The following is a 26,694-nucleotide window of genomic DNA, read 5'->3' on the forward strand; positions in this document are numbered from 1 at the left end:
TGCTGCCAGGACAACACACGACCATCTCTGCAGAAGATTTCGGGGTTGCAAAGACCACGCCAGGGAAACCAAGGTTACCAGTCCTTAAAGGATGGTGAGAATGGAGTAGGAGAAAGACATGTTGACATGAACCTTATTCTTGGTCTAGCTGTTTTAAGACTAGAGACCCTGTTTCTGTTCCTTTCAACGTGGCAGTAAGCCTTCCTCCATAAAGCATCATTCAGCGAAATTTAACTTAGGCTGAACATTGCGTGCGATGTTGTTTCTAATTGTGAATTTAAAAGAAAGTCATTTTTAAGGACTGGATAATTACAAAAATGAAAAATTAAAGGCATCTACTATAGATCTTCCATGAAACAAGAACATGAGAAAGAATGTGTGCTTCAGCAGCGAGCCCAAACTGGCGTCCTCCAGCCTCCTTGACTCAAGGAGGATGTCTGCCTGGGTCTCTGCCTGACCTTCTGGAGAAAAAGAGATGTTTGTGTGTTGCTTAGTATGTACAGCAGTGAAGACACACAAAAAGTTTTAATTAGGTAGCATGGTATTTTTTTCTTTGTTCTTTGCAGAGGCGATTTAAATAGGGAAAATGATCCACTACAAAATCTTGAGGGTTGGAGTAGAAGTGACGTGCAGAATCTTCATGCTGTCAGCTCAGCCTGTTCGTACATATGCTGAGTGTGGCATATTTAACTGCAGGTTAGCTTGGGAGCCAGTAAGCTTTGAGATTTATTTTTTTTTTAGTGTTTAGTAGCAAAATATTAAGATTAAAATATTAAAATAGCAAAAAGGTTTTACACTCAAAATCTGTCATCCAGTCTTCCTGCCACTTTGCATGACTTTGTACAGTTCTTGTGGGATAGCTGGTACTGAGCCAAGTAAAATTTTATTTCTGCTTTGGTTTGAATCAAGAAAGGACGAAGACTGTGGATGGACTGAAAGGAAATGTGTGGGGATAAAACTTTTAATAATTGTCAGAATCCTGTATTTGAGGGGTAATTCCATCGTAAAGCACATCATCATGGGGATCTCAGTTTAGAGGAACTTGCAGACATGGTACTGTAAGGGAATGGCCACAGAGTTGCTCTTTGTTCTCTTTAAATTTCCAGGGCAGGGGTAGGAGTAAGAAACAGTTCTTTCAGCAAAGAAGGGTCTGATCTGGGGAGGTGGCCAAAACCAAGGTGATGACTGTACACTTTAAATAGTACATCCTCTTTCTGCCTGCTTTGATGTGGATGCTTTAAAAAAAAAAATCTGCTTAAGTTACTTTGGCTATTTCTATCTGAACCAAACTGTAATCTTTTTTCCCCTCTTTTGGTAGCTGCTTCGTGACAGAATAAAAACTGGATGTGAGTTGTGCATTGGGAAGTGATTGATGTGTGCTTGTGCAGCTTGTAGCACTATGAAAAACTCAGGTGCAGCTGCTGATGATGTTTGCTAGAAGTAGATTGAAAAAGCAAGAAAATGAAATTGCGCTTCTGCACAGAAAACCTGTTGTAAAATTGTGGGCCAGGAAGCAATTCCGGAAGCAAAGACTCCATCTAATCCTGCGGGACAAAATGAAGAGGCTTCTTCAAGGCCAGGTAGATGAGAACCCGAGCCACGCTCATCACTGCCAGCTCTCCCCAGTAGAGATCGAAACGGACATGTTTGTTTGCGGAATAAAGAGGAGCTCTGCCAGCACCGAATTTTCCACTGCTGGAGGGGACTTCCACCAGGATGGAGAGCACGATTCCAAGGGCACGAGTGAAGTGTGCGTTGGTGAGGTGGAACTGAACTGGGATGGCTATGTGAAAATACCGTGCTCGGTTCAACAGAACAAGAAGGACTCGGAAGGAAATGCTTCTGATGGTACGATGCAGACCTCTTCTGAAAGAAAGGGTAGAGTATCTGAGGAGCAGGACCTTTCTTCCCTCAGCATCACAATGAGCTGGAGAGAGATAGCTGAAAGGCAAGGGTGCTTTCCCCAGGAAAAGCCTGCTGCGTACAAGAGCCGTAGACGGCAGTCGAGAGATCGCTCAGCTGATGTGGTTGATTACATCGTTAAAGAGCTTCAGGGAATAAGTCGCATCCAGACGGAGATTGCAGAGCTCCGGCAGCACCTCACCTTGATAAAAGGCTCTGTGGATGAAGTCTCTAGCTGTGTAGATACGGTCTTGAGTGAGATAGAAGGCCTGCAAAGTGGTTCCACTGCCAAAACCTCGAGTACACACACTCAGGAGGCAAATAGGGAGGTACACAAGGAAGAACCAGTGTTATATTTTTATGGCATTCCAGAAAAAGATGGCGAAAACACATTAGAGCTTATCTGCAGCTTCTTGTCTGAATATCACTGTTTCAACGGTATCCAATGCAGTAAGTATATAAAAGACGCGTATAGGTCAGATGCTGGTACAGGCAAGCCTTTAACACCAAGGCCAGCAGTTGTGAAACTTGTCAATTGTGAACAGAGAGACTTTATTTTACAGAAATCTGTTCTTCTGCAAAGCTCAGGGGTCCGGATTGCTACCAGAGACGAGCAAAAGCAGCAAAATGTCCAGAGGGGCCGCAAAGCAGAGTCTGTCTCTTCTCAGTCTGGCTCAAAGAAAAATCATCGCAACTCGGTGAATCTTGATGCTTCTCAGAGAACTGATGGAGCTGGGCACCTTCGAACTGACTCATGCCAGGTTAAGTATAAAAGCACGAGCAAAAAAGCACAGAGCACAGAGGAGAGATGTGATTCTGTGCAGAAGTCAACCTTGACTAAGAAAAGCAACTTGGTACCTGAAACTGGGAAGGAAGCACGAACAGTAAGTTGCAGTGAGCAGCCTTCATGTGAGAGTGACTTTCACAAGGCCCTTTGTGAACCTCCACAAAATCCACAGGTGACTGGTTTGGCCACACCGAGTGATGGAAATGATTGCCGTTCATCAGAGTCTTTGGGTCGTGCAAGCCAGATGTGTGCTTCAGGCACTGAAAGTGAACACAGGCATGGTACTGAGAGTGGCACTGAGAATGGTTCTTCCCTTCTAGATAAAGATGAGAGGATAACTGCAGAAGGAATTGAAAGAGACTGTGATACCCCATGCAAATTTACCAATCCGGAGAAAGCTGATGCTCAAAGGGAAGATGTTTCTAGTGGGGTGACAACCATTAGCTATGATCACACAACAGATGAAATGGCTGACAGTAGTGACAGCTTGAAAGATATGATCCAAATGGACCTGAATGATCAAGATCCAACTGATCAGGTCTTTAGGGATGTCCTGGAAAATTCCCAGTATTTTCTTGACCATTCCCGGGATAACATTGATCTTGTAGACATGAAGTTTTACACTAATAAGCTTGGGAAAGCCATTAATCATTTCAGGTCTGCTCTGCAGGTGGTGTTCAACAAACTGGAGACAAGCGATTCTGAAATGCTTTTGGAAAATGACAGTGGCTTACAGATGGATGATGACAATACATTGATGCTGACCAGTTCAGGTATGTGTGGCAGCTCCGACAACTTTGCAGAAACCCCTCCTAGTCAGTCCTCTGAGAGCCAGGCCAACACAACTGCAAATAGCGAAGCGTCTGCTCAAATGCAGTTCATTCCTTCCAGTCTTTCCTCAGTTCCGTGTGAGTCTCCTGTTTCGTGTTTGATGCCGTCATCAGACTGTGAAATTCCTACTGGGCAGCACTCACCTCTTGATGAGATTGGAGTAGATGCAAGCTCTCTGCCTGAGCAAGGAAAGGAGTGCAGACCTATGAGCCTTGAGAAGGTGTGCGCTGAGACCATCTACCTGAACAAATGCATCAACAATTTCAAAAATGTGCTAAGGGAAAAGAGACAAATGCGTAGGAGACTGTTAAAAGAATTAGCACAGGAAGGAAACTGGATTTCTGCTGAGGAGACAAATTCAGGTAAACTAAAATAAATGTTTTTAAAGAGATATCAAAATCAGGTATCTTGTGCAGCTAGTAGCTAACACCTTACTCTGAACAGTTTATTAGAACTATCTTAGGAGGTGGTTATGAGAGCAATTGCATGCACTGTGCAATAGTACTGACCAAAAAAAAGCCCTAAAATTTGTTGTACAACACACTGGAATGCAAATTAGGAAGTTTCACTTTTTTTGAGAGAGAGAGGGGGAGGGAGGGAGATTTGCAGTGTATCTTCAAAATAGCAGGTGTTAGGGGTTTTCATCATAATTCGTGACTTGGTTCCTTGTTAAATATAATAGTTAAGATGTGATAACTAAGTGTGCATTTGAGCTATAAGTAGCTGGATTTGCAGTTTTAGGAGTTGAGTGGTTCCAGACTTCAAGTGGCTCCATCACGAAGTGGGAGTTCTTGGTGTTAATTGCTGCTAGATGTTACCCTACTAGAGACCTTAAAAACAAAAATAAAAAGTAATTATAAAAAAAAAAAAAAGTTGAGACCTGTGTTTTCATATTATTTCTGTAACTTGTCTATGAGATAATATTCCATTTCTGTGGAGCTGCATTCCTTATTACCAGTACAGATAAAGAGGTGTTTGACCACAACAGATGAGAGCTGATGCAATGGAGGAGCAGTGCTGATTAACCCCTTCCTGAGGACATGGAAGATGGAAATGACCAACATGCTTTGAGGGGCAGTGTTTTGATAGGCCTTGATTTGGTAAAACCAAATCTAACGTTGAAATCTAGGTCCATCTGCCTGCTCCCTCTCCAAAAAGTAAGGGGACTCTCTCAGTGGCATCTCTGTCAAAATCATTGCACAGTTAAGGGAAGCTGGAACTACAGTTTGAAATCTTCATTTCCTTATTTCAAGCCTCAAATATTTGCATCAAATATTTTGTTCACTTTTCTCATTGCAACTATGAAAGTTAGAATAATCAGTGCTCTTTTTCCTATTGTAAAAGTTGTCTTGCTCAGGGTGTTTTTTTCCAGTGACTGCGCTTTTACTGAGGAAACAATCCATATTTGACTTCTCTACTAGTGACCTTCTCAGTTATGCAGATCACAAAGCATGTAATCATCTCTTCACTTTCTTATTTTATGTGAGGTCCTTATTGCAGAGTTAATTCAAACAATAGGTTTTTAATGAGTCAAGCACTAGGATTTCTTTCAGGCTTGGCACAGATATATACCTATTTCTGTTTTTCAAGGGAATGTTCAAATCACTCAATTATAGATAATAAAGATCAAACTGACTTTTTTTTTTTTTATTAGAAAACTTAGTCCTGTCCTAGTTTTAGGACCTGGGCAGCAGGCAGTGGTTTGGGTTAACTTTTGCCACAAATCAACAAAAGAATCAACTGTTTCTGAGGCTTCACCAGCTGTGAGAGGAGGCTGCTTGTGTCAGTAGAGTTTGAGCAGAACAGGCATGTTTGCAGGGCAAGAAGTAGCCAAAAAGTGAAGGAGATAATGATTACAACTGGAATTCAGTATCTTAAATCTGGTTCCAGTGTGGATTGGCATCCTGAGCCTCCCTTGTTCAGTTTTCCTATGTGAAGAGTTAATGTTTGCATGATTCTCATGTAAAGCCGTATCTATATGGTTGATGTGACAACTGAGGTTACACCAATAAGCATGGGATGAAATCACGGTGTAGGAAGCGTGCTTTGAGTGACTGGAGGACTCCAAAACAGTCAAAGATACTGGGAAAAAATGGCTAAGGGATGAGAAAAGGGGGAGAGCTTAGGGAAAAAAAATAGATGAGAGGTTAGGTAGCAAAGCAGCCAGACCCTCAGGGCAAGGCAAGGAAGCTGTGAAGGAAGAGCAGCCCTGTCTGGAAGGTACAGCAGGGCATCACAAAAAGAACCCACAGTGCTAGCAGAGGATGGAGCAAGCAGGCAGAGAAAGGCAGGGGGTAAGTAACCTCTTGGCAGTAGCTAGAGCGAGAGGAGGGATGGCAGCCGTGCCAGGGGCTGCAGGACAAAATTAATCATACAATCATTCAGTTTGAAATAGGGTTGTTTTGGCATGCGTTTTCTCAGAAAGTGAAGCAACAATTTTGTTTGAGTTGCGCTCAACCTAAAATATGTTTGGGCCAAGCTCTTATTTTCTTCCTCTGGAAAAAGCATCAAACTGTGAGTGTAACAAAAGGGTGGTGGTAGTATTGTTTTTCCCAGCTGCAGATGCCTGTATATGTCCTACTTCAAAGACATTAATTTGTTCTTAATGTGCTTTTAAGTCCTGGGTCAGGTCCACTGAAAACTCTGAAAAAATTCTACCTGCTGGCTTTTTGGTTCTGAGCCTGAACCGCTGTCTTACTTATGCCTGATTGAAAGTTCAAGTTCAGGGTATTTTATTAAATGCGTTTGGTAGCAGGCTGCGGCAAAGGAATAGATGGTAACTTTGAAGGTGTTAGTAAGTCTGTGTGTTTTGGTGAATCAGAGATGATGCACTGGCATAAAGGCTTAAATTATTTATAGTTGTACACAGATGCAAATTACCAGAACAATTTAGAAGTTAGCAGATGTATGTAAATAGTTGTATTTAATTTGAAGTCAAAAAAGAAACTAAAATATCCCCTGAAAATATGAGCAAGCTTTTAAAGTTTTAATTTGGAAGAGGCAAAAAAAGCAAATTAGGTAAGGATGGTGTGATTATGCGTGTTCTTAAAACAAACAAAAAAAACACACACAACCAACAACAAAACCCACCATCCTGAAATGACAGGTTTTTTGTAGACGTAAATGAAGTGTTTGGAAGTGGAATGGTGAAAGAATTCTATTACTGGGGGTTAACCAGGTTAGTCACTGATGATGCTGTGAGCACACCTCCTGTAAGGGGGTGTTATCGGAAGATTTTCAATCTTTGCCTGAAGTGGCTCTGAGCTTTGCCAAATGTTATTTAGCATGAAACCATCCCTATTAGCTTTAAACTGAAGGGGCTCAGAAGTCAAAGACATATAGGAAATTTAAGCCAAACTAATCCAGCATTTCCCAAAATGAGCCTAATGCAAGAGTCATTGCTCTGCTTGTATCAAAATTAGCTTGACTTGTATTTAAGAAGCTCTGTTGCCCTCTGACCTTAAAATTTGGCAGTGGTAGGTCTTTGTCAAGGGTTTATTTGTGGAAAACCATCCCCAAATAAGTGAAGTGAATAAGCTTTTAAAAAAAATGTGTAGTTTGCGTATGCTCACTGGTAACTTGCTGCAGTTAAGCTGTTGCACTCCATCTGTCCCCAGTGTTTTCCAGCCAGGGACTAAAATCGGGTTTTCCCTGCTCAGCATGATGGAGCCATGGCAGACCTGAGAGTGGCAGTGAGTCCAGGTCTTCTCCATCCCCTACACTCAGACACTTCACAGGCTCAGGAGGTACCAGGAAGGAATCTGGTTCAAAAAGAGATGAAATCCAAGGATGAGGAAAGTCTGGATCTGTCTGTGATACACTGAGACAACCAAAGAGACCAAGTCAGGAGAAGATGGGATTGGGCTTGTAGGGCTTGGGGTAACTGTTAAAGAGAGGGACAAAAAAAGAGGACTTGAAGTGGAATGGGGCTGCCTGGCTGAGGTTTTACTTAATAGGAAGGCACAGACAGGAGGATGGTGTAGAAAATGGTTTTAGAGGGGAAGAGTCAGAAATGTCTATGCCCAAAAACACGTGTTCCTGGCTGAGTCTGGGATGGCCCCTAAGTTTCCTCAGATTCTCCAGGTCTGCAGGTTCGTGTGGAGCTGACTGGCAAAACGTGGCTGTTACACAGAAGACAGCAGCGTGCTGCTGCTTGTGTTTTCTCCTCCATTAGCTCACAAACTAGAGGCCTGCAGGGTGGTTCAGGGGATTTCCCAGAATCCCAGAATGTCTGAGGTGGGCAGGAGCTCAGGGTCCCTCTTGCCCAGACCCTGCCCAAGCAGGGACAGCCAGAGCAGGGTGTCCAGGACCATGTCCAGGTGGCTTTTGAAGATCTCCAAGGAGGGAGACCCCACAGGCTCGCTGGGCCACCTCTGCCAGTGCTTTGACACCCATACAGCACAGAAATGCCTCCTGATGCTCAGAGGGAACCTCCTGTGCTCCAGTTTGTGCCCATTGCCCCTTGTCCTGGCACTGGGCACCACTGAAAGGTGGTGCTCCTGCTGAGGATCCATGCAGGCATGTCTTAAGGTGGAAAGTAGGGCTTTTATTTTAGCTACAATCCCCCACTTCATTTGCTGAAGTAATTTGACTTCTCCTTAGTGATTGAGTTAAAATAGCCTCTCTGTTTTCCTGTCTTAGTGATTGCATGTGTGTAATTACACCCGTACAGGGAGCAACTTTGAAAACTTATTTTAGCTTTTAAACCCGTCTGAGTGGCCCCCGTTGCCATGAAGACATTCCTTCTCCTCCATCTTTCATTAGCAAATGAGTAATATGACTCTTCTGTGCAGATAGAGAATTATCTGATTGGAAGGCTTACAAGATGCCACGTCTCTACCGGAAGTTTTAGTGTGACTCTCATGTAACTTTACTAGCCTTGAAATTGCCTATCCATAAACATGAGATTTAGTGTAGGAGGCTTCTGGATTTTTTCTCAGAGGAGAACCGCCTAGATTTATAAAGCCAGAAAATATCTCCTTGCATTATGGTATTTGCAAAAGCAGAATGTGTTCCGTGGGAGCTACCAGTTTCCTCGTCACGGGCGAAATGTACAGGGGGCGAGGAGGGAAGGAAGGGGGATGCTTCAAATGGAAATAGTGTATGTACTCTGGGGGAAGGGGGAACAAATCTGTTCCTCTTTGTATTATATACAGGTTGTCTCTCAAGTGTCATAAATGGCACCTCTAATGCTGTATTGATTACTTAAAATTCTTGAGTTAATAAAAACAGGAACTGTAACTCTGTAAAAATCAGCTCTCAAAACTAAATGTTCTAATGCATGTGCAGTTATGGGTGAAATTTGATCAGAGTTTAACTTGAGCTTAATTCATAGAGATTAACTGGTTTATGTCCCGGGAAGCACGTGGAGAACTCGGTGCTGCACAAATGTTTTATCAACTCGCAGCAAATGTTTGCCCCACTTTCTGAAATCACTTCACAGAGCGCATGGCAGAAATCCGGTCTATTAACTTTTGTTCCCCTCCTTCTTCTCTCTTTTTTTCTTCACAGAAGGAGGTAGAGGAGAGCTCCAGGTTGTACATGTTGTCCCTTCTAACCAGCATCCCTTTCTGAAACTGCTGTGTGTGCATGCCTTGTCTTCATGTAACCATTGCTCCAGCTGCAGCGCTGAGATTCAGTTTAGCATGTTGTGGTTGTCAGAGGAAACGTTAACGCTGTGTATGAGTTAGAGTCTGTTCAGTGCATAGTACCTTGTACAAAGAGAAAATGTGAATGCTTTGGGTGGTCTCCGCCCTTCAGTGCTCTGTGGGGTGCACGTAGTGTGCAAAGGCACCATGTGCAGAATACGAATGGTTTGTTTTGTCTTTTCCAGTCTTCCTCTTTACGAATCTTGCTTAAACCAAGCATTTCCTCGTTTTGCATTATTCCTCAGCTGCATTGTTTCATTCCATCACTAATTGTTTCGTATGCTTACAGTAATCAAAGTCAAAAGTACCATTATGGGCTGTAGTACCAAGATTAAATGAGACTATGGGTGCTGGGAGGTGTCTGCTGCAGATGCCATGCCATTCTAGCTCCGGGTTGCACTTTGCTTTGAGCAGGGCAGTGCTCAAAGGTAGGTATTAGCTGTATTATCAGCTAATATCAGATAATTAGCTAACTAGCTAATAGATACTTAGCTAACTAGCTAATTATCGGCTGTAGGTAGTAATTGCCTCTCCAGTCTTGGACCTGTTGCCTCTCCGCTCATCGTGCTCAGTTGTGTGGGCAGCCTGAGGGCAACAAATAACTCTTTCCTTCTAAGAGGATCCACATAATTTTTTTTTGGCTGCTGTGTAACATCTTAATTTGTGTTTGTGACTGTATCTCATGTAGAGAAAGTTCTGGCTGTTAAATTCTTAGTTTCCTTTTTTTATTTTCTTGAACTTATGCTGCATGGATTAGGTGCCCACTGCGTGTCTGTCTCTCCCTTAGCTGTATGGATCAGACCAAATTACCTTCCTGGAGCAGACTGAACATTGCGTGGCTTTTTGGCTTCCATGTAGATCCTATCCATTGAGTTTGATGCTTTCTCATTTCTAAGCTTTATTGGCCTGTGTATCAAGAGGTTTGTATCATTCTTACTGGCAAATGTCCATCCATTAGCGCTTTATTGGAAGTGCAGACGTATCTGGGACTGGTGACAAATTCTGTCCTCTTCTGGCTTTGGTGCAGAAACATTGCAGTCTCATGTAGGCAACTCATCTGTCAGGTGGAAAACTAGTACTGGAAGAATCATCAGGTGGAAGGAGCTTCCTTTGTAGCTTTTCAGTTTTTTAAATTGATGATCTTGCTGAATGCACTGATGTTGAAATAATCCTTCTGCTTGTTGCAGCTTTGGATCCATGTAAAATGCAGCATGCTTGAATCAATAAAGACATTGAACCACAAGACCAACTAGTTTAATTGGGATGATTTAACTTAGTCTGATTCTGCTAATACCCTTGAAGAAAGGATCTAATTAGGCGTGACTAGAAGTTTAATTTAGATGGTGAAACAGTTGCTTTTGCCTGATTCAGATTCATCTATATCTAATTTGTGTATCGTAGGTTTGATAACCAAGCATGGTATTTGAAAACAAGTTAGCAGGATTTGCAAAACAAATAAAAAGTCACTGATTTGTTTTCCTTATCTGTTGAAATATTGCACCTTTCCATGTTTTCCTTCTCTTAGACACAATACTTAAATGTGATGGAAAGTTAGGTGTTTAGAGTTTTATGTCGTCCTGAAGTTGGCTAACAGATCTGGGGATGTTCCTCCAAAAGAAAGACAGTAATTCTTCTGGTTGCACCTCTGTTTTATGGACTTTATTTTCTACAGAAATATTTGTTTATTCTCTCCATTGAAACATCCTCCCGTGTATGAGATAAATTGCAAAATTTGCAAATTGCAGCTTTAAATAACTTCTCAAATTACTTGTAATCTTGGCTGCTGCTTTTCCTGAATAAGCACAACTCCTACTGGATGCCTTCTTAGGCTTCAGTAAACATTGTCTTCCCTATGACTGAATACTGTGCCTTAGATGCTCTTTTTAATCCATTTCAATTTATGCTGCTGTCACTGACATGATTTGGCTAAGCAGCTCTTGGTTGGTAAGAAACTGTAATTACTTGGAGACGACTTTCCAGCATCCTTTCCTGTGAGTTAACATGCTGCATTACTAGGGGTGACAGGCACTTCCCTGGCTGAAGACATTTGTTGGAAGTGGGTGTAAAACTGTCACCCATCAACATCAGAAATACAAAAACTGAATAGGGAGGTGATGGTCAGTTTCGTTTATGTTTTTTGCTCCATCTCTTCAGTGCTTACTGGAGATCAGTGGAAAAAAAATCCTGATTCAGACTGAATCAGGAAAGCTTACAAAGAAAGACCCAGTGACACAACAGTTCAGAGAAGTGAAGTAGAAGCCATCCATAAAATTACTTTCTCTGTAGCATGTACATGTCTAGGTGTTAAATGTGTCAACATTGCTATTCCATTTGTTTTGGGAAGGACAGTGTTCAAAAAAACAAATCAACAAACTCAGCTGTTCCAGGTGTTCTTTGCACCCAGATGTTTTTTGCATCTTTCCCAACATTTTCTCTGCTTGCCCAGGCTCAGAGTGAGCCTGGCTGTTTTCTTGGGCTAGACTTGGGCAGATCTGTGGCTGGTGGCAAGACCCAGAGCAGCTCCTGGAGCCCTTCTGTGTCCTGCAGCAACTTTTACCTTCAGAGGTAGAAAACTCCCCAGCTACAGCAGTTCCACCTAAACAACATTGCCATTTGCCTGCAAGGATAGAGGAACGTCTACAATGTTCCTGCCTATAACAGGGATATAAACTATGGATTGATTTGTTTAACTGGCACTCCTGGAGGTGCCTGCACCCTGTTAATCTGCATGCCAACACTTGTGGGTAATGTGGCCACTTGTTCTTCAGCTGTATACATCAGTATCACAAGGGACTACAGAAGGCTTCTTGGTGCATGGTAGCCCTTTGGCAATGTGTAATACTGTCATTATCTCCTACATAAATTGCCCATCTTTCTTCTTTGAAAATGGTTAGATTTGGTGTCTGCATTTCCTTTTGAATGGTTACTGCAGGACTGTCATGGTTAGACACCGAATTTTCACCCACCGTTTTTATTTAGCGTAAGTTCTTCCATGCTGTCTGTTCTCTCTTCCACACTCCCTTAAACAGAGGAAAAAGGTTAATTTTGTAAGTGGTTTGTCTCATTCTCTTCTTACAGTATTGTCTTTGTATCCTCACACTGGCTTTGCCATCTTTATGTAAATTATTTTTACTTTGATTTAGAATAAGATTGTACATGCCTTTGTGAAGGTGTCTTGCCAGCACTGTACAGTGTTACTTATGCTTTTATTTCTATGGAGATGTTGCAGCAGATATCCTCTATAGATGATACTCTCTCCTTACATGGCTGTATCATAGTGGCTCATGGCCACAGCGCAATGACTAGAACTCAAGTCTGCTTTCACCTGCTGTTCTTCCACCGAGGAACCCCTTGTGTGCAGTAGAATTCACGTCAGGTTTTGGTGCTCTGACCTTTCTATTTCTACCATATTTAATCTGTTGTTGCAATCTTCAGTGTCATCAATTTTTTTCCATCAAGGTCTGAGTTCTGTTCTGTATTGATAATTCTCCCATATTTGTCATCAGCAGATTTTATCAGCAGGTCCTTACTCCCACTAGCTTCCTTATTGCGTTGTCCATGGCTCAACTAGTAATTTGTTTACCCACCACAAAGCTCCCCTACTCCTCCTTAGCCTATCCAGCCTTATTAATGTCACATGGCATTTCATCAAAGCTTTTTTGTTGAAATGAAAATTCAGTTGATAACTCCTTTCATTCTCTAAAGAAAAATGGTTGCTTTGTCAAACCCAAATTGATGCTTTCAAAAACTAGTGTTCCATGTATGGTGTTTTTTTTCTCCTATTTTCCGTATTTGCCATTTTCCTTACCTCCATATTAATTCTTTCCTTCGTGTTTGCTATGAAGTATTTCAAGCTGTTGAAGCCAATAATGAGCCTGTGCCAGTCTGGATCACATTTCCTTCCTCCTCTCCCAGTGCCTTAGCTGTGGGTACTGTATTGGCTCTTCTCCATTCTTATGGCATCAGCCCTTGTTTACTGGATGTCAGGCGCTGGTTCCCTCAGCGTTTCCCCAGGGAGAACACTGCCTGAAGCAAATTAACCTCTTTACTTTTGTTCGTCTGGTGATAACTCCTGTTTCCACACAGCCATCACCTGCTTTGGCCCCACATCAATATTGTCACTTACAGAAAGCTCTTTCTGTTGTTTTTCTTTTGCTTTTTTACCTTGATGATTTTTAATCTCGTCACTACAGAAGTTCTTCCTCTTCTCTTATTTTCTTTTTATTTACATGTCTGAAATGCCTGGCAAAAGTAATGAAGATAAATGAGCAGAAGTGCAGTTTATCTGGACTCCCAGCATTTTTACTTTGCATTTGTCAAAATCTGGGCAATGGAAGTTCATTTCCCAATCACGCCTTCTGCCCTTCCCTACATCAGTGTTCTCTGCCATTCTCCGCTGACTCTCAGCTGCCTTGGGAGATGGTTATTGCTCAAATAACAGAACTCAATCTTTTTTCCTCCAAAATAGTTCTTGATAATCTAGTGGGCTCAGAGCTCCAGTATTGCCCTTGCTATTTGTGATCTGTCGAGTTCTGGCCAGTGTAAAACGTTGCTCCATTTGGTGATTGCTTTCTTGTTGCAGCTCTTCCAAGTGTTCAAAGGCAAAGTTAGGGATGTCCTCCCTTCTGTGCTCTGAAGGATCTGGTTGCATTTGCTTCACAAAATCTGCTCTCTTGACCTGCAGTTGAGCCAAGTCCCTCCAGAGAAAATGCAGGTTTCAGGCTGAGAGGTTTGGGGAGCACAGCTTGGAGTGGAGCTCCAGCAGTCATCTAGGTAAAAGAGCCTGGAGCCTGGTGTGCATCTCTGGGTATGGGGCAAATGTGCAGCAGTGCTGGGCCATGGGTCCAGGCTGCAGCTACCTCATCCACAGGCCTTTGAGATCCCATAGAAAACCTGGGGAGTACATTCAATTATGGATATGTCATGTTGCTCATGACTGTTTAAAATAAATACAAATATGTAGACTTCAGATCTGCCTACCCCTGGAGTTCTAGAAATAATGAATAAGAAGTAGGGGCTTTTGATTTTGAGATCTCAAGCAGAAACTTGTTTTTCTTGGTTATTTCTGGTTTTTTGGGAGACCTTTTTTTTGGGAGACCTTTTTTTTTTTTTGTCTGACACATGTGAACAACCTGAGGTTGCACAGCTCATCCAAAGCACAGCACCAAAAATGAATCTCTGGGGGCTGTCTTCTTTTATCTTGCATATAATTTGAGCTCAATTCCTGATATTCTGTTACATTGTGATGATTCTTGGGTTGTACGTCCCATGGCTGGAAGTACTTTGTTTTCACTGTGTGGAAGTTACAGCCTCTTGGCAGATGTGATTATCTGAGGTTGGAGTGTTAGATATTAGCAATGTGCCTTCCTTAATCATATTTTGCTGCTGGAAACCAGTTTTTCTGTCAAGGTGTGCAGAAGAATATATGAGCTGTAAGCTGGAACAAAGATACTTGCAGTTACAGATAGACCGTTTTCCCCTTATGCAGTAAACTCTCTTTTCTCCGATTGTAAATGTTTGAACACTTCTCATCTCTAATTGATCTACTGAAGATTTTCAAAGAAACAAAATGTCTCTCTATAAATACACTCCTATGAGAACATAAGAACATGGTTTGAATTCATGAAAATTAATCCTCGTATTGCTGCCTGTGGTGGCTTCCATCCTTGCAAGTGATGGCCCTTCCTGGTCACCTGTTGGAAGTTAAATAGTTGAATGGATGGAGCTGCAATGGGACTGTCCAGCTCCGGGGGCTGGAGAGTCTTTACATTTGAGAGTGAACAAAGTTCAGAAGTGCTTGTACAAAGTACCATGCTGATCAATCGTTTGCGCATTTCATACAGGTGCTTTTAATTTATAGTGTCCTCACTGTGACCATGTTCATGTCAGTGGTGACCTGTAGTAACAGGAGCGCTACCTTATCTCATGCTTTTGTTGGGCTGGAAAAAAAAAAGAAAAAAAAAAAGAAAAAAAAAAGAAGGGAAGAGATGAGGTGTTATTTAAGACTTCCTTTTGAAAGAGGAGGTGCACTGAACAGGCTCTTCTGGTCCCGGTTCTAGGTGTTCAGTGATATCTCATATCCCGTGTGTCCATATGACCTGTCCTGATGTGTTGGCCTTTGGAGGTGCTTGAGTGACTGTCTGTATGCATTTGCCTGCATGCAGTGTGGTCTGTTATCCTTTACTCAGCATATAAGCAAAATTATTTTTTTATCTGGTGTTTTCAGAAGCTAATTTCATATTGTTCTTTTGCCTTCCCCCATTTAAGGGTCAAGATGAGGCTGATCCATCAAAACCACCCTGGCTCAAAGGAGGGTAAGTACTATCCTGAGACCTCATTTCACTGTGTTCATAGTTAGAGTATAGTTTGAGGTCTCCAGTTCAACTTAAGTAGGAGCAGCACTACTGATGCTCTTAATGTCTGGTTTGGGGAATAATCAGGTAGCCATGCCTCGCTTAGAGCCAGGCTGCTGCTACATTTTATAGCCTCTTTTTAAACAGCTAGAGGTAGGCTGTGCAGCTCTTCTGGAGATCTGTGGTTAAGGACAGGATTTAGTTGCAATGTGTAATTTCCAATGTGATGGGGGCAGGCACTTATGACAGTATGACTAAATAAGCCTTGCTGAACACCACAAAGAGGGGTCTTTTCCCTGGTGTCAGGTGTGACTGGTTCAGGACAGGGAAAGAGTAGCTCAGAAAAACTGCTGTGTAAGTTGCTCTTAGAAATAAAGGTAGCTTTGGGGAAGCCTTCTGTCTTTGTAATGATTCCTGTGGTTAATGTAGAAGGCAAACCTGGAGTAGCTCTGGAAATCATTGCAGCTTTTCATTCTAACAGTGGTCATCATACCTCGTCTACACAGGTGAGAGTAAGAGATTTTTCTTTCCGTAACACACTAGTTTCAGCAAATGAAGCAGACAAATTCTGATTGTGTGTAATTTCAGCATGATACTCAGCATAATAGGTGCCAGCATGGTAGCTTCCCTAGAATCCCCTATGGAAAAAAAAAAGAACGATGCATTTTCCAAGCTGCTAGGTTATGTGCCTCATTTGTGATTAGAGCGATACGGTTTGGTAATGGTGCACTCATTAGGAGCTGATGTAGCAGCAGATTTGTCCTGATATCTCAGCAAGAGGTTGTCTTGCTGAACGTACAAGTTAATTCTCATAGTACTGAAGGAAGCTTTCCTAATAAAATGCAAAGTTAAATCAGAGGCTTCATTATACGGCTTTCTGCTCTGGGAGTCATTGTTCTGTAATGTCGGTATTCCCACAAAGCTTCCTCCACACCTGCAGATGCCTGGAGCTGCCTAGCAACCCCATGCTTTCTTAAGGAGTCCAAGACTTTGCTGGAAAAGTGGCAATTAGCAGGAGCAGAAGACAGTGATTTATTCTAACTATAAACAGCACCTTCTCCTGCTTTAACAAGGAGTCAGTGCACTGAGTTTACTGGTGCAGACACATGAAATGATTTCCTAGCCTGAAAGATGAATAGAGCTGCAGTCCTGAAGTAGTTAAAATTTATTTTGTCCGTTCAAGGCCATGTTTGCTCTAGTCTGTAAGTTCTTCCTCTTATATGGGAGATTTAACAAAACAAATTGAGTAATGTAGTTTTGATGAAAGTTTGTCTTATTTACTATATCCCTGCATACAAGAGATTTCCAGAAAACGTGGTGGTGGATGGTGAACCTTTAATTCCACTATTAGCCACGTTGTGGCTTAATTAGCCACAACATATTAAAGCACTCAGGTTTGGAGTTCTTTCATGTGAGGATTAGAGAAGTGGTGTCCCTTGAGGGCACTAACCATCTTCTGTCATCACAAACAATCTTTACTTCCTTAAATTTTCAAGATTTAATGTAAACTTCTTTGTGATAAAGGTCATATTAAAAGATGGGTTGAATAGCTTTAAGCTATTTGCACTTTTAGCATAATGGCATAATATTTTCATGTCTCTAACCACAGGTTTTGGAAAGCTAGCTTAAAAAAATAACTAATTTTTATTATGGATCAGTTTCTGGGTGTAATATCTCATATCTGTATATTTTATTTATTAGTGCAAATCATATTCTCGCACAGAGATGCTATTCACTTCCCAATATAGCACTCCATGATAATGCTATAAATATTGCAGGCATTGCAGAGGAGAGTTACCCTATTGTATATGAAGCCATGGTGTACATATTTGAAGCAGCATTAGTACTTCTGTCTGTACAAACACTGTGTAAAGCAAAGAAGAAATTGTGCTAGAATAGAGATTGAGGTAGCTGAAAGCACAAGCTAAATAGTTTTGAAAATTAAGAATCTTTTTTTTTTAATAATAATAAGCTAATAGCAGGTTATTTGAGCATATAGCTGTCTAGGTATTAAGACACCTCTCTTAGAGGAAAATGCAAACACCTTTCAAATATTGCTATTCTCTGTCAGTTTGGCTTAGAAGCATTTCTCTTATTTTACAGGTGCAAAAACCTTAGTCTAACATAAATATTTTGCAAGAAACCAGGCTGTAACTAGACATGTTTCTCAAGCACAGTATCTTGTTTAGGCTTGTCTTGAATTATAAAACGTACAATTCTAGTATTTTTTTCCCCTTAGAAACATCAGTGTCGCAGTTACCTTTCAATTGAATTAGAAAGAAAAAAAAGAAAAAACCTTTTAAAATTATGTAGAAAAGAAGTGTTATTTGTTAGCTGTGCTGTTAGCTTTAGCAGGGGCATTGACTCTGGATTTTTACTTGTGACTATTTTATTGAATCTTTTCTTCTTATAGACGCTCCCTTTATATTTTGCATATGCTTTCATAATGATTTGACCCAAATTTTTGACCCAAAACTTAGCAATAAATTAAACTGTATTGTGATTTAAACAATAAATTAAAGTGTATTGTGTTTTAAATAATACTGGAATTCTTGACATCATCTAAATAGTCTTTTGCGAAACCTATTTTACTCCAAAATAGTATTGCTAATATCAGGCAGCATTTTGTAGCATTAGGACAGCAGAAGAAAAAAATCCTGTTTGATCCCAGCAAGACTGTGCTGAGTTCTTCTGCTTATATTTATTGTTTGCTGATTTGGGCCAGATCTTTCTGTTGTAAGTCAGAAGGGATTACTGCGGTGTAACTCCGGCAAAAATATTTTCTGGAGCTGTGTTGGAAATGAGGATAGCCTTTAGTAAAAACACCACGTAGCCTTGCTGTAAGGATTTCCAGTACTAGAGAACACATTCTTTGCCAGAGACTCCAGCAGTTTAAACTGAGTGAACTGCTGTAAAGTAAACCTGGATCTTTTTCATGCCTGAGTTAGTCCCCCGTTCCCAGCTGCAGGATCTAGTGTTCACGTTTTGCTGGCAGAGCAGTGTAGCAGACTGTGAATGGGGTTTGTTCATTATGTAGGAGCACAAAGAACCGTGCACAGCTCTGTAATGCAAATATGCCTAATGCTGCATGTGGAGGCAAGGGCAGTTCATGTGGTCACACTTCACTGCTCGCCTTCCCACCAGACTTGTTCAGCCAGCAGCATCTGTCAACTCAGACATGGATTGGATGTGTCGCCTTCCTATGCCCAGTCAAAAAAGTCAATTTTACCCTTGCAGCACTATGGCATGTTCATATATATAATAGACACCTGCCCTCTTTTGACACAGCCTTGTGCTAGGTTTTGCAGTGACATCTTTCTCCATCCTAGCATGGTCTGCTATAACGCAGGTGGTTGGTCATCATTTGTTTTTTCCCAGACTTACATTTTTGTTGGTTTTTTTTTGACTTTTGGCTATATTAAACGTAAATTTGAGTAGGCCCTGCTTTCCAAAGAAGGCAGGCTGCCTGTAGCCACTCGCCAGCCTGCAAATTTCCATGGCATGTGCAAATTTGTTTCTCTAGATCATTTTAAAGTGTAGCTCCATATGCATCTTTGATATGTAGAGTATTAGTAAGAGTGGTTTGTCCCAGAATATTAGTAAGTGTAGTTTGCCCCTATTCTAGTAGTTGTGGTGTCTTAAATCATTGTGACTGACTGCGGTATACCAAATCAGCAAAACACACAGGTTACCAGTGCCAACCCTCTTAACCTTTACAGAGACTGCTGCAGATCTCTGGTTCTACTGTTAGGTGAGGATTTTTGCCAAATCCATGCCCCAAGAAAGCTGTGAGGATAAGCCTGCCTTCACTGGCCAGTGGCAGTGACTGGATGCTCTGCAGTCTGCTCTGAGGTAGCTCAGACACTCAGCCTTGAGATGAAGAAGATGCCTTTTTTTTAAAGCAGTTAAACAAGTTTGGTTTATCATTAAGTTGTGTTTGCAGTGAACTGATTCTTCATGTTCTTATTGAATGTGATATTAGCAAAGAGAATGGTGTTCTAAGGAAGCTTTTTGGTCATCTGTTTACTGTCTGTCACTTATGGTGAGATTATTTTAATCCTTTTTCCTCTTGTTTTTCCAGGCCTGCAGGTGGTCTCTATGGCATTGATAGCATGCCTGATCTACGCAAAAAAAAGCCAATTCCACTTGTCAGTGATCTGGTAAGAGATTTTTCTTCTGCGACACAGTCACTGGTGCAAGTGGCTTTATTTTTTGACATATGGTAATGTTCATTGTCACTTCAAAGAGTTGTAAGTTTCCTGCTTAGTTAAATTAATTCTTGAAAAAGAGGTTTAAGGAGTTGCGCTTGGAAAAATCTCTGAGAACAAGGTATGGTTTCACAGAGTGTTGCATTCATGTGGCAGAATTAAGATATTTTTCATGTTCATCTTCCTTCTTTTTCTACACAGAATATTTGATTATTTTGGGGCCTGCATTATTTTTAAATATTTTCCTAAAAATCGCATACTTTGTGGAAAGTTATGATGTCCATGTGAGACTTGGCAACTTAACAGAAGGTTGGAATTTGAGCGGATAGATAAACGAACATATGTGCTTGGATTTTTTAAAGTAATTTGAAATATTGCCAGTAGGCTCCTGTGCTGAGGAAGCAATAGAACCAAGAAAGTAATGAAGACAAGTTTCTTATGGTTGTGTGATGTGGTGAAATACAGCTTCTCTGGGACAAATGGTTTCTGTTGTCTGTGTGATCAGTACACATAGCACATTCATAGTTGGGGAGATGCTGTAACATCTGAAAGACCAAAGTTTCTATATCCTGCAATTCCTGTGAAAAGATGCATACAATTCTCTCTGCCAGCTTATGCATGGGAAGCCTAATGTATCTTACTGTCTGCTTGTGTCTTCTAAACCTGTGCAATGATGGCATTAACCTGTGTTGCTTCCTTTGTATGCTTTCATTCTCTCTCTCCACAGGCCATGGTAAGTGGAGCTAAAGACAATCTAACAAACCTTTATCAAAACCAAAAATTATTATACCTTATTTTCCCTCTGCTCTTATGCTTTTTATTTTGAACCTGCAGTATTGCAGTGCATGCATATTCAGCACTCTGTCCTGCTACATCACTGATGGAATGAACTTTTTTGGTCTGTCTTCAAATAATGTAAATCAGAGCATAATTGAAGATGTCTGATATGATTTGATGATTTCAGAATAGATATTGCTGGCTTTAATTTCTTTCTCAGCCTTCATCTTTATATAAGAGTATTAGGTGTTTCAAAGGCAGGTCCTCTGCTGCTCAAGGGTTCAGAATGGCATGGGTGTGATGTGAAAGGGTCAGTTTTCAGGGGAAAATGCTGTTCATTGCATTCAGTGATGGCCCACGAGTGTGACTCACCAGCACATTCAAACCTGTGCTCCCAACCCACCCTTTATCCTGTTTGTATCGTTTCACTGTCACATTTGGGAGTGTTGGGTATGTTTTAAAACTGACAAAATAATCTCCTTTTGTTTATGAATAAAGTTAAATATAGAAGATTGAGTCCCACGTAATTATCTTAGGCAATACTGGTGTTTCCATTGCTACCAGAACATTGAAGTGAACCCAGTTATCATTATTACCAGAGAAACAAATAAAAGTTTGAGACTGCCCGTGGGCAGATGAAAACTAGTTGGAGACCTCCCAGAGTATGCATTCAAGTCTTTTGAGATGTGAGCTATCATTTAAGAAAGTAACTTCAATGTAATAGGCTTGGTATCTGGCATGAAAGAGTGCCTTTGCTCACATCTTCGGGGATGTAGTACCAGTGCGTTTCTGAATGTTGGTAGTGAATAACACATTTTCTTCCTTCTAGTCACTGGTTCAGTCCCGGAAAGCCGGAATTACCTCAGCAATGGCCACTAGAACATCTCTCAAAGATGAAGAGCTGGTAAGTGGGAGGGTTGCTTGGCTCATGTTAACTTTCAGTAAGCAAATTAGGGGAGTTTGGCTCTCTGGGATGCAGAGCCAGCTTCACAGATGTCTAGAAATATAGATGCAAAGCTTCTTGTATCACTTGTTTACAGAAACTAAACATGTAAAAAATAACATTTAATATGATCCTAAAAAATAAAAACTTATTTCCTTGTGTGTTATCTACGATGGGAGACAGTGTGCAAAACTTGCTTTATGTAAAGTGTTCCTCATCCACAAACTTTAATTTCTTCCTTCTCTTCCACTTTCTTTTAAATGTCTAGAGAAACATTTCTGAAAGTATGTTCTCTACTGTCACTAGTAGAATTTGGATAAATTTGTTTGCTTTAAATGTGTAGATAAATTGCACTGTTCATGCCTTTTCCCTAAAACCCATGTGTTAACTAGCAAAAACAGGTTCAGACACCTTCCTGGATGTTGGTTTATGTGTGTTCTTGTCTTTCAGAAATCTCATGTCTATAAGAAGACCTTGCAAGCCTTAATTTACCCTATCTCTTGTACAACCCCACACAACTTTGAAGTGTGGACAGCCACAACTCCTACCTACTGCTATGAATGTGAGGGGCTGTTATGGGGTATTGCACGGCAGGGAATGCGCTGCGCTGAATGTGGGGTCAAATGCCACGAGAAGTGCCAAGACTTGCTCAACGCTGACTGCTTACAGAGTGAGTAGCGGTTTTGCAGCTTTCTGTCCAGCGCAGTGGAACATGGCTGTTCAAGAAGCATTACAAGAACTTTCCTAATTATAAAGGTGATACCTCAATGCTAAGCAAAGATGTATCTGTTAAAATGACTGTCTTTTCAGAAAAGGTGCCATAAGGCTAAACCTGTGCTCATCACCCTGTGGATGCAGCTACACTGATGCAGGAGAACTTCTTTGCAATGTTGTACTTTGTGTGCTTTAAAGGAAGGTTTAGTAATTGACTCTTTCACGTGTATACACACACAAATATCTATCTATCTATTTATCTATCTATCTATATAGATATATATAGATACCTATATATTATATATATAGATATATAGATATCTAGAGAGAGAGAGAGAGTTTGTTTAACCTGTGTAATGTGTTTAATCTCTCTCTGTGTCAGCACAAGTGACATGTTTGCTAGCATTTCCTGCACGGAAGAGAGGCAGCAAGGGCAAGTGAATAGGCTACTAAGCTGGATATTCTGACTCCTGTTCTGTCCATCATGCCCTGCTATCTTAGTCAGGTTTTATTTAAACGTTCAGTCTGTTTTACTGGATTTTAAGCAGTGGGTTCCTGCTTAGTGGATACTGCCCATGGACTTAGCCAGGATTCTCTATACTAAGTGCAGATTGTCAAGGCATGTTGCTATTTGAATAGAAGTGCCCTGTGGTTGGGTCGCTACAGAGACCTAAGTCTGAATGAGGACGGATGATGGGTCAGATACGAAGGTATTATTTAAGCATATGGGCAGTATCTCATCTTACCACTAGCAGTTCTGTTTATTTTGTTTTTCTGCTGTGTTCAAAACCTGAGCCCTCCCTTCAAAGAAAGCAAAGAGCTAATAATTTGCATAGTAAAAGAGACCTTGCCCATATTGCCCATACAATGGAGAAGTTTAAACGGATTTGATTTTTCTCTTTTTTTCCTAAAAAAAAAAAAAAAAAAAAAAAAGAGAGAGAGAGAGAGAAAGTATGATTTTAGGCATCTGGTTTGGGCAGATTATTTTTATTTGCTCCTAAAGCTGTTTCTTGATTTGGTCTCAAATTTATATTCCTGCTTGAGAGCAAAATATCTTAGCCTAAATGGAATAAAAGTTTCCACTGTGTAAGTGTTAAATCTTGAGTAGGAAGGTGGGGCTGCTTCTGTTCGCTCTTGATTTTTTTGGTGTTCCAGCTTGAAGTCAGAAAGAATCAGAAGTTTGTGATGTAAAAAACAGCTTATTGAAAATCCGTGTCAGCACTTACAGGAGTATAGGGAGTCAAATCCCATACCTATCTCAGACTCTAGTTATTTGGAAAAACCAGACTGGATGATCCAGCAAGGGATACCTAAAGGATCATAGGTCACTTGTTTTTCTTAAAGCTTGTTGTGACACCTTACGTAGACATTGTTGCTGCACATATTTTTGATGTGTGCAGAGTTTTTAAATAAGTCATAGTTAAGACTGATGATCTATGGTAAGTCTGTAGAGTTCACCAGAACCATATGCTAACTTGTGATTTTCAGTATTTGAGATGAAAAGCTGTTGATATGTGTATCCAGGCTTAATTCAGATGCACACCCAAGATGTTGCAGTGTCATGATGGAGTCATGGTATCTCAGTATGGGAAAATGCTATTGATAGCAGAGGAAAATTAGGCTTGCATGAGCAGCAGTGAGGAAACAGGCACAAAGCTGTACAGAGGAGAGGTAATGAAGTCAAAAACAATAGAAGGAAAACTAAGTTTGACTAATGGTAAAGAGGAAAAAAGCATTCCTGCAGAGGGCAGCTGTGGCAATCCCTGTCAAAGAAGGACTCAGACAAGGAAGGGTACTGGGCAGAGGTCAATTGTAAAGGAGAAAATGTGTGAGATATGAGTTTGCTTGTTCATCTTTCAAAAGAGAGGCCTGGCAGTGTGGAACACGAGGACAGGAATGATGCTATTTCAGGAACCTAAGAATAGCCATACTGGGTCTGGCCCAAAATCATCTTTCTAAAGATGTGATGGAGCCCAAGGCAAATGTGTAAGACATGCAGTGAAGAGCTCCTGTGATGCTATGTTTAATAGCAGGCAGTGATGGCTTCGAAAATTTGTCTAATCCTTCTTTGAACATTTTTATACCTGAACTATGATTGGGAAGAGGGAGATGTACAGCAGTGAGAAAGATGGTCTGTTTAAGCTTACCATTTACAAAATTAAACATAGAAAAAATTTGCTTCAAGAAAATTAAAGGTGGAAGCTACAAGATAACTTCGATGATGAGAACAGGGAGTCTCTGGAACAGCCTCTGAAAAATAACTGTGGGGGCAGTTTATCTAATCTCTGTTTGGAGTTAAATAAGTTTGTGCAATGGGCTGTGGGATGTGATGTTGGCAAAAGACTGTGCACTTCTGTGTATAACAGAGGCAACAGCTGTAACCAACTCTACTTTTCAGATACAGTGAAGTAACAGATAAGATCTTGTTATTTTATTCTCTAGGATTGAAGATGTTTGCTTTTCACATTTTCTTTCAAATCGTAAAGATACTACAGGATGGAGAGTTTAAAAAAAAAAAAACACAACAAAAAACAAAAACAGAGGGGAAGCAAACGAGAGTGTGCTGGGCTCAAAACAGGTGAAGAACACATAGTAAGATAAAAACAAGAACAAAACAAACACAACCCCACGAAACTTCATAGACTCAGTTATTTGAAAACTGCCCAGCAGCAGAACAGGGGAGATACAGAGGCCATGAGCTGGAGCTATGAAGCTACCAATATGAGAGTAGTAGGTAACATTGTGTGGGGTAGAGACATAAGGGAAATTGAAGACATCAGTTGTATAATTAAAAGGAAGAGAAGACGGAGGAAAGACAGTGCTGGGAAATTAAGATAACACTGCAGCCAATATGTGGATGTGCTGCTGGGCTGGGGAAACAAATGTTATTGATACTAGAAGTCTAGTATAAGGCTTTTTCAGGAAACTGTGTTCTTTCTTTTGGCATGTTCATGCTAAAATTCTTCTAACGAGAACCCACAAGGCTAGAAAAAGATGGGGAAAACATGAATTATTTTTTTTTATATGCTTGAAGAGCATAGACTGTGCTTGAGGAATGAGAAATGGGTGCTTCTGGGGCCCAAGCAATAATGTAGAGATCCAATAAGTCTGAGACTGAAGTTTCTCATATAGTGAACTGGAGGGGTTTCTGTATAAAATAAGTTTTACTATTGCTGGTGGGGTTTTTCTCTTTAAAAAAAAAAAAAGTGTTCTCAAAATCTATCATCACTTTATCATCACTTGAGCATCTAATTAAGGCTTCCAGAAAATGTTGCATTGGAGGAGCAAAATGAGTTTTCAGGCTGGTAACAAGTACAGTTTTATTGATTGGGCCTTAATGCCTCAGGATGTATCTTCATTCAAGTCTGCGCAAGTCTTCCTGAAAATGTTGCATTGGAGTAAATTGAATTTTCAGGCTGGTCACAAATTCTGTTGTCTATATTTTGAATTTTGGGGTAGATGCTTTGGGACCTAAGAATCAGGATGTGATGTTTATCCATCTGCTATGCTTCAGTGCTGGGAAATAAATGGATCTCTCTCCCCAAGTCTATGAGAATTCAGTTTGGTTATTTCTTCTAAGGGCTTTTTACTTACTGTCTATATTTTAAGAAACTGAGTATCTGATAACAGTGAACAAATATGTGGGACAGTAGCAATAAGATACCCAAATTCAGCAGTACTTTGTTTGAAACAAAATCCACTTGTGTAAAATTGGGTGCTGCTTCCCTATTGAAGCTAATTTGCTCATCATGTCTATGAAACTGCTGCCTCAATGCCTTTGTCTGGTAGGCAATTAAGAATGTGTCTAGAATGTATTTCCAGGAAACGTTGCATCCAAGGAATGACACCCAACAGAGATGAAAGGTATCAATATTTTATCGGAATTTTCTTTAAGAACAAAACAGCAAAAGCAACTTTCAACCTCCCAGCTTTTAGGGTTCAGCATTTTTGTTTTGTTTTGTTACAAGTGTTGTGTGATGGGACATGCCTTGCAGATCAGTTCAACAAGGCTGTTCCATGAATTGGCAATATTTGAAATGCAGTAAGGCTGGAATTATTTGTGGCATGTGTACTGCAGCCATCTGGTTAATGGCTCTGTTGGCACCAAGCTGTTAACTCTGAGAGCATTAAAAGTATTAAGTTTCTGTATTCTAGGTACTTTCAAGATCCTATTCTGATGATGGAGAACTTTACCTTTTCATTATAATCTCATAAATACTTGCTTTAGGGAAGATGCTCTCTATCTTTCACCTGTTCCTGGAGGTCTCCACTGGTTGAGTACAATTCCTTTCTTACTTGGCTGGAAATGGATGGATAGATGTTCTTGTTTGTTTGGTTGGTTGGTTTTTATATATCCTCATAGCATATAAAGCTTTTGAAAAAAGGGGGCTTTATCTCTTGCCCTGAACACCAGTGTGCTACTAACTGAAATACAACCAGTTGGGAAATGTTGATATCAAAGGAAGCCTTATGATGGCTGAGGATGGATGTGCAGGATGCAGAGAAATGGATGCAGAAAAGTAGGCAGAAT

At 40.7% G+C, this 26,694-nt stretch overlaps 1 protein-coding gene across 4 annotated transcripts in view; it reads left to right on the forward strand.

Moving 5' to 3' along the window:
• The window catches only part of UNC13B (unc-13 homolog B), a 212,014-nt gene that overhangs the window by 106,789 nt on the left and 78,531 nt on the right, over positions 1 to 26,694 (forward strand). For 2 of the 4 annotated variants that reach the window (XM_072030926.1, XM_038170586.2), the window contains 4 exons: positions 15,436 to 15,482; positions 19,603 to 19,681; positions 21,336 to 21,410; positions 21,900 to 22,119. In XM_072030926.1, coding sequence (XP_071887027.1) covers positions 15,436 to 15,482; positions 19,603 to 19,681; positions 21,336 to 21,410; positions 21,900 to 22,119 — 421 coding nt within the window. Of the gene's footprint in view, positions 1 to 774; positions 3,883 to 9,031; positions 9,055 to 15,435; positions 15,483 to 19,602; positions 19,682 to 21,335; positions 21,411 to 21,899; positions 22,120 to 26,694 lie in introns of those variants that run through there. The other 2 variants (XM_038170582.2, XM_072030925.1) reach the window with 2 other exon arrangements.

This window comes from Anas platyrhynchos, chromosome Z (assembly GCF_047663525.1).
Source record: "Anas platyrhynchos isolate ZD024472 breed Pekin duck chromosome Z, IASCAAS_PekinDuck_T2T, whole genome shotgun sequence".
NCBI classification, from domain to species: domain Eukaryota; kingdom Metazoa; phylum Chordata; class Aves; order Anseriformes; family Anatidae; genus Anas; species Anas platyrhynchos.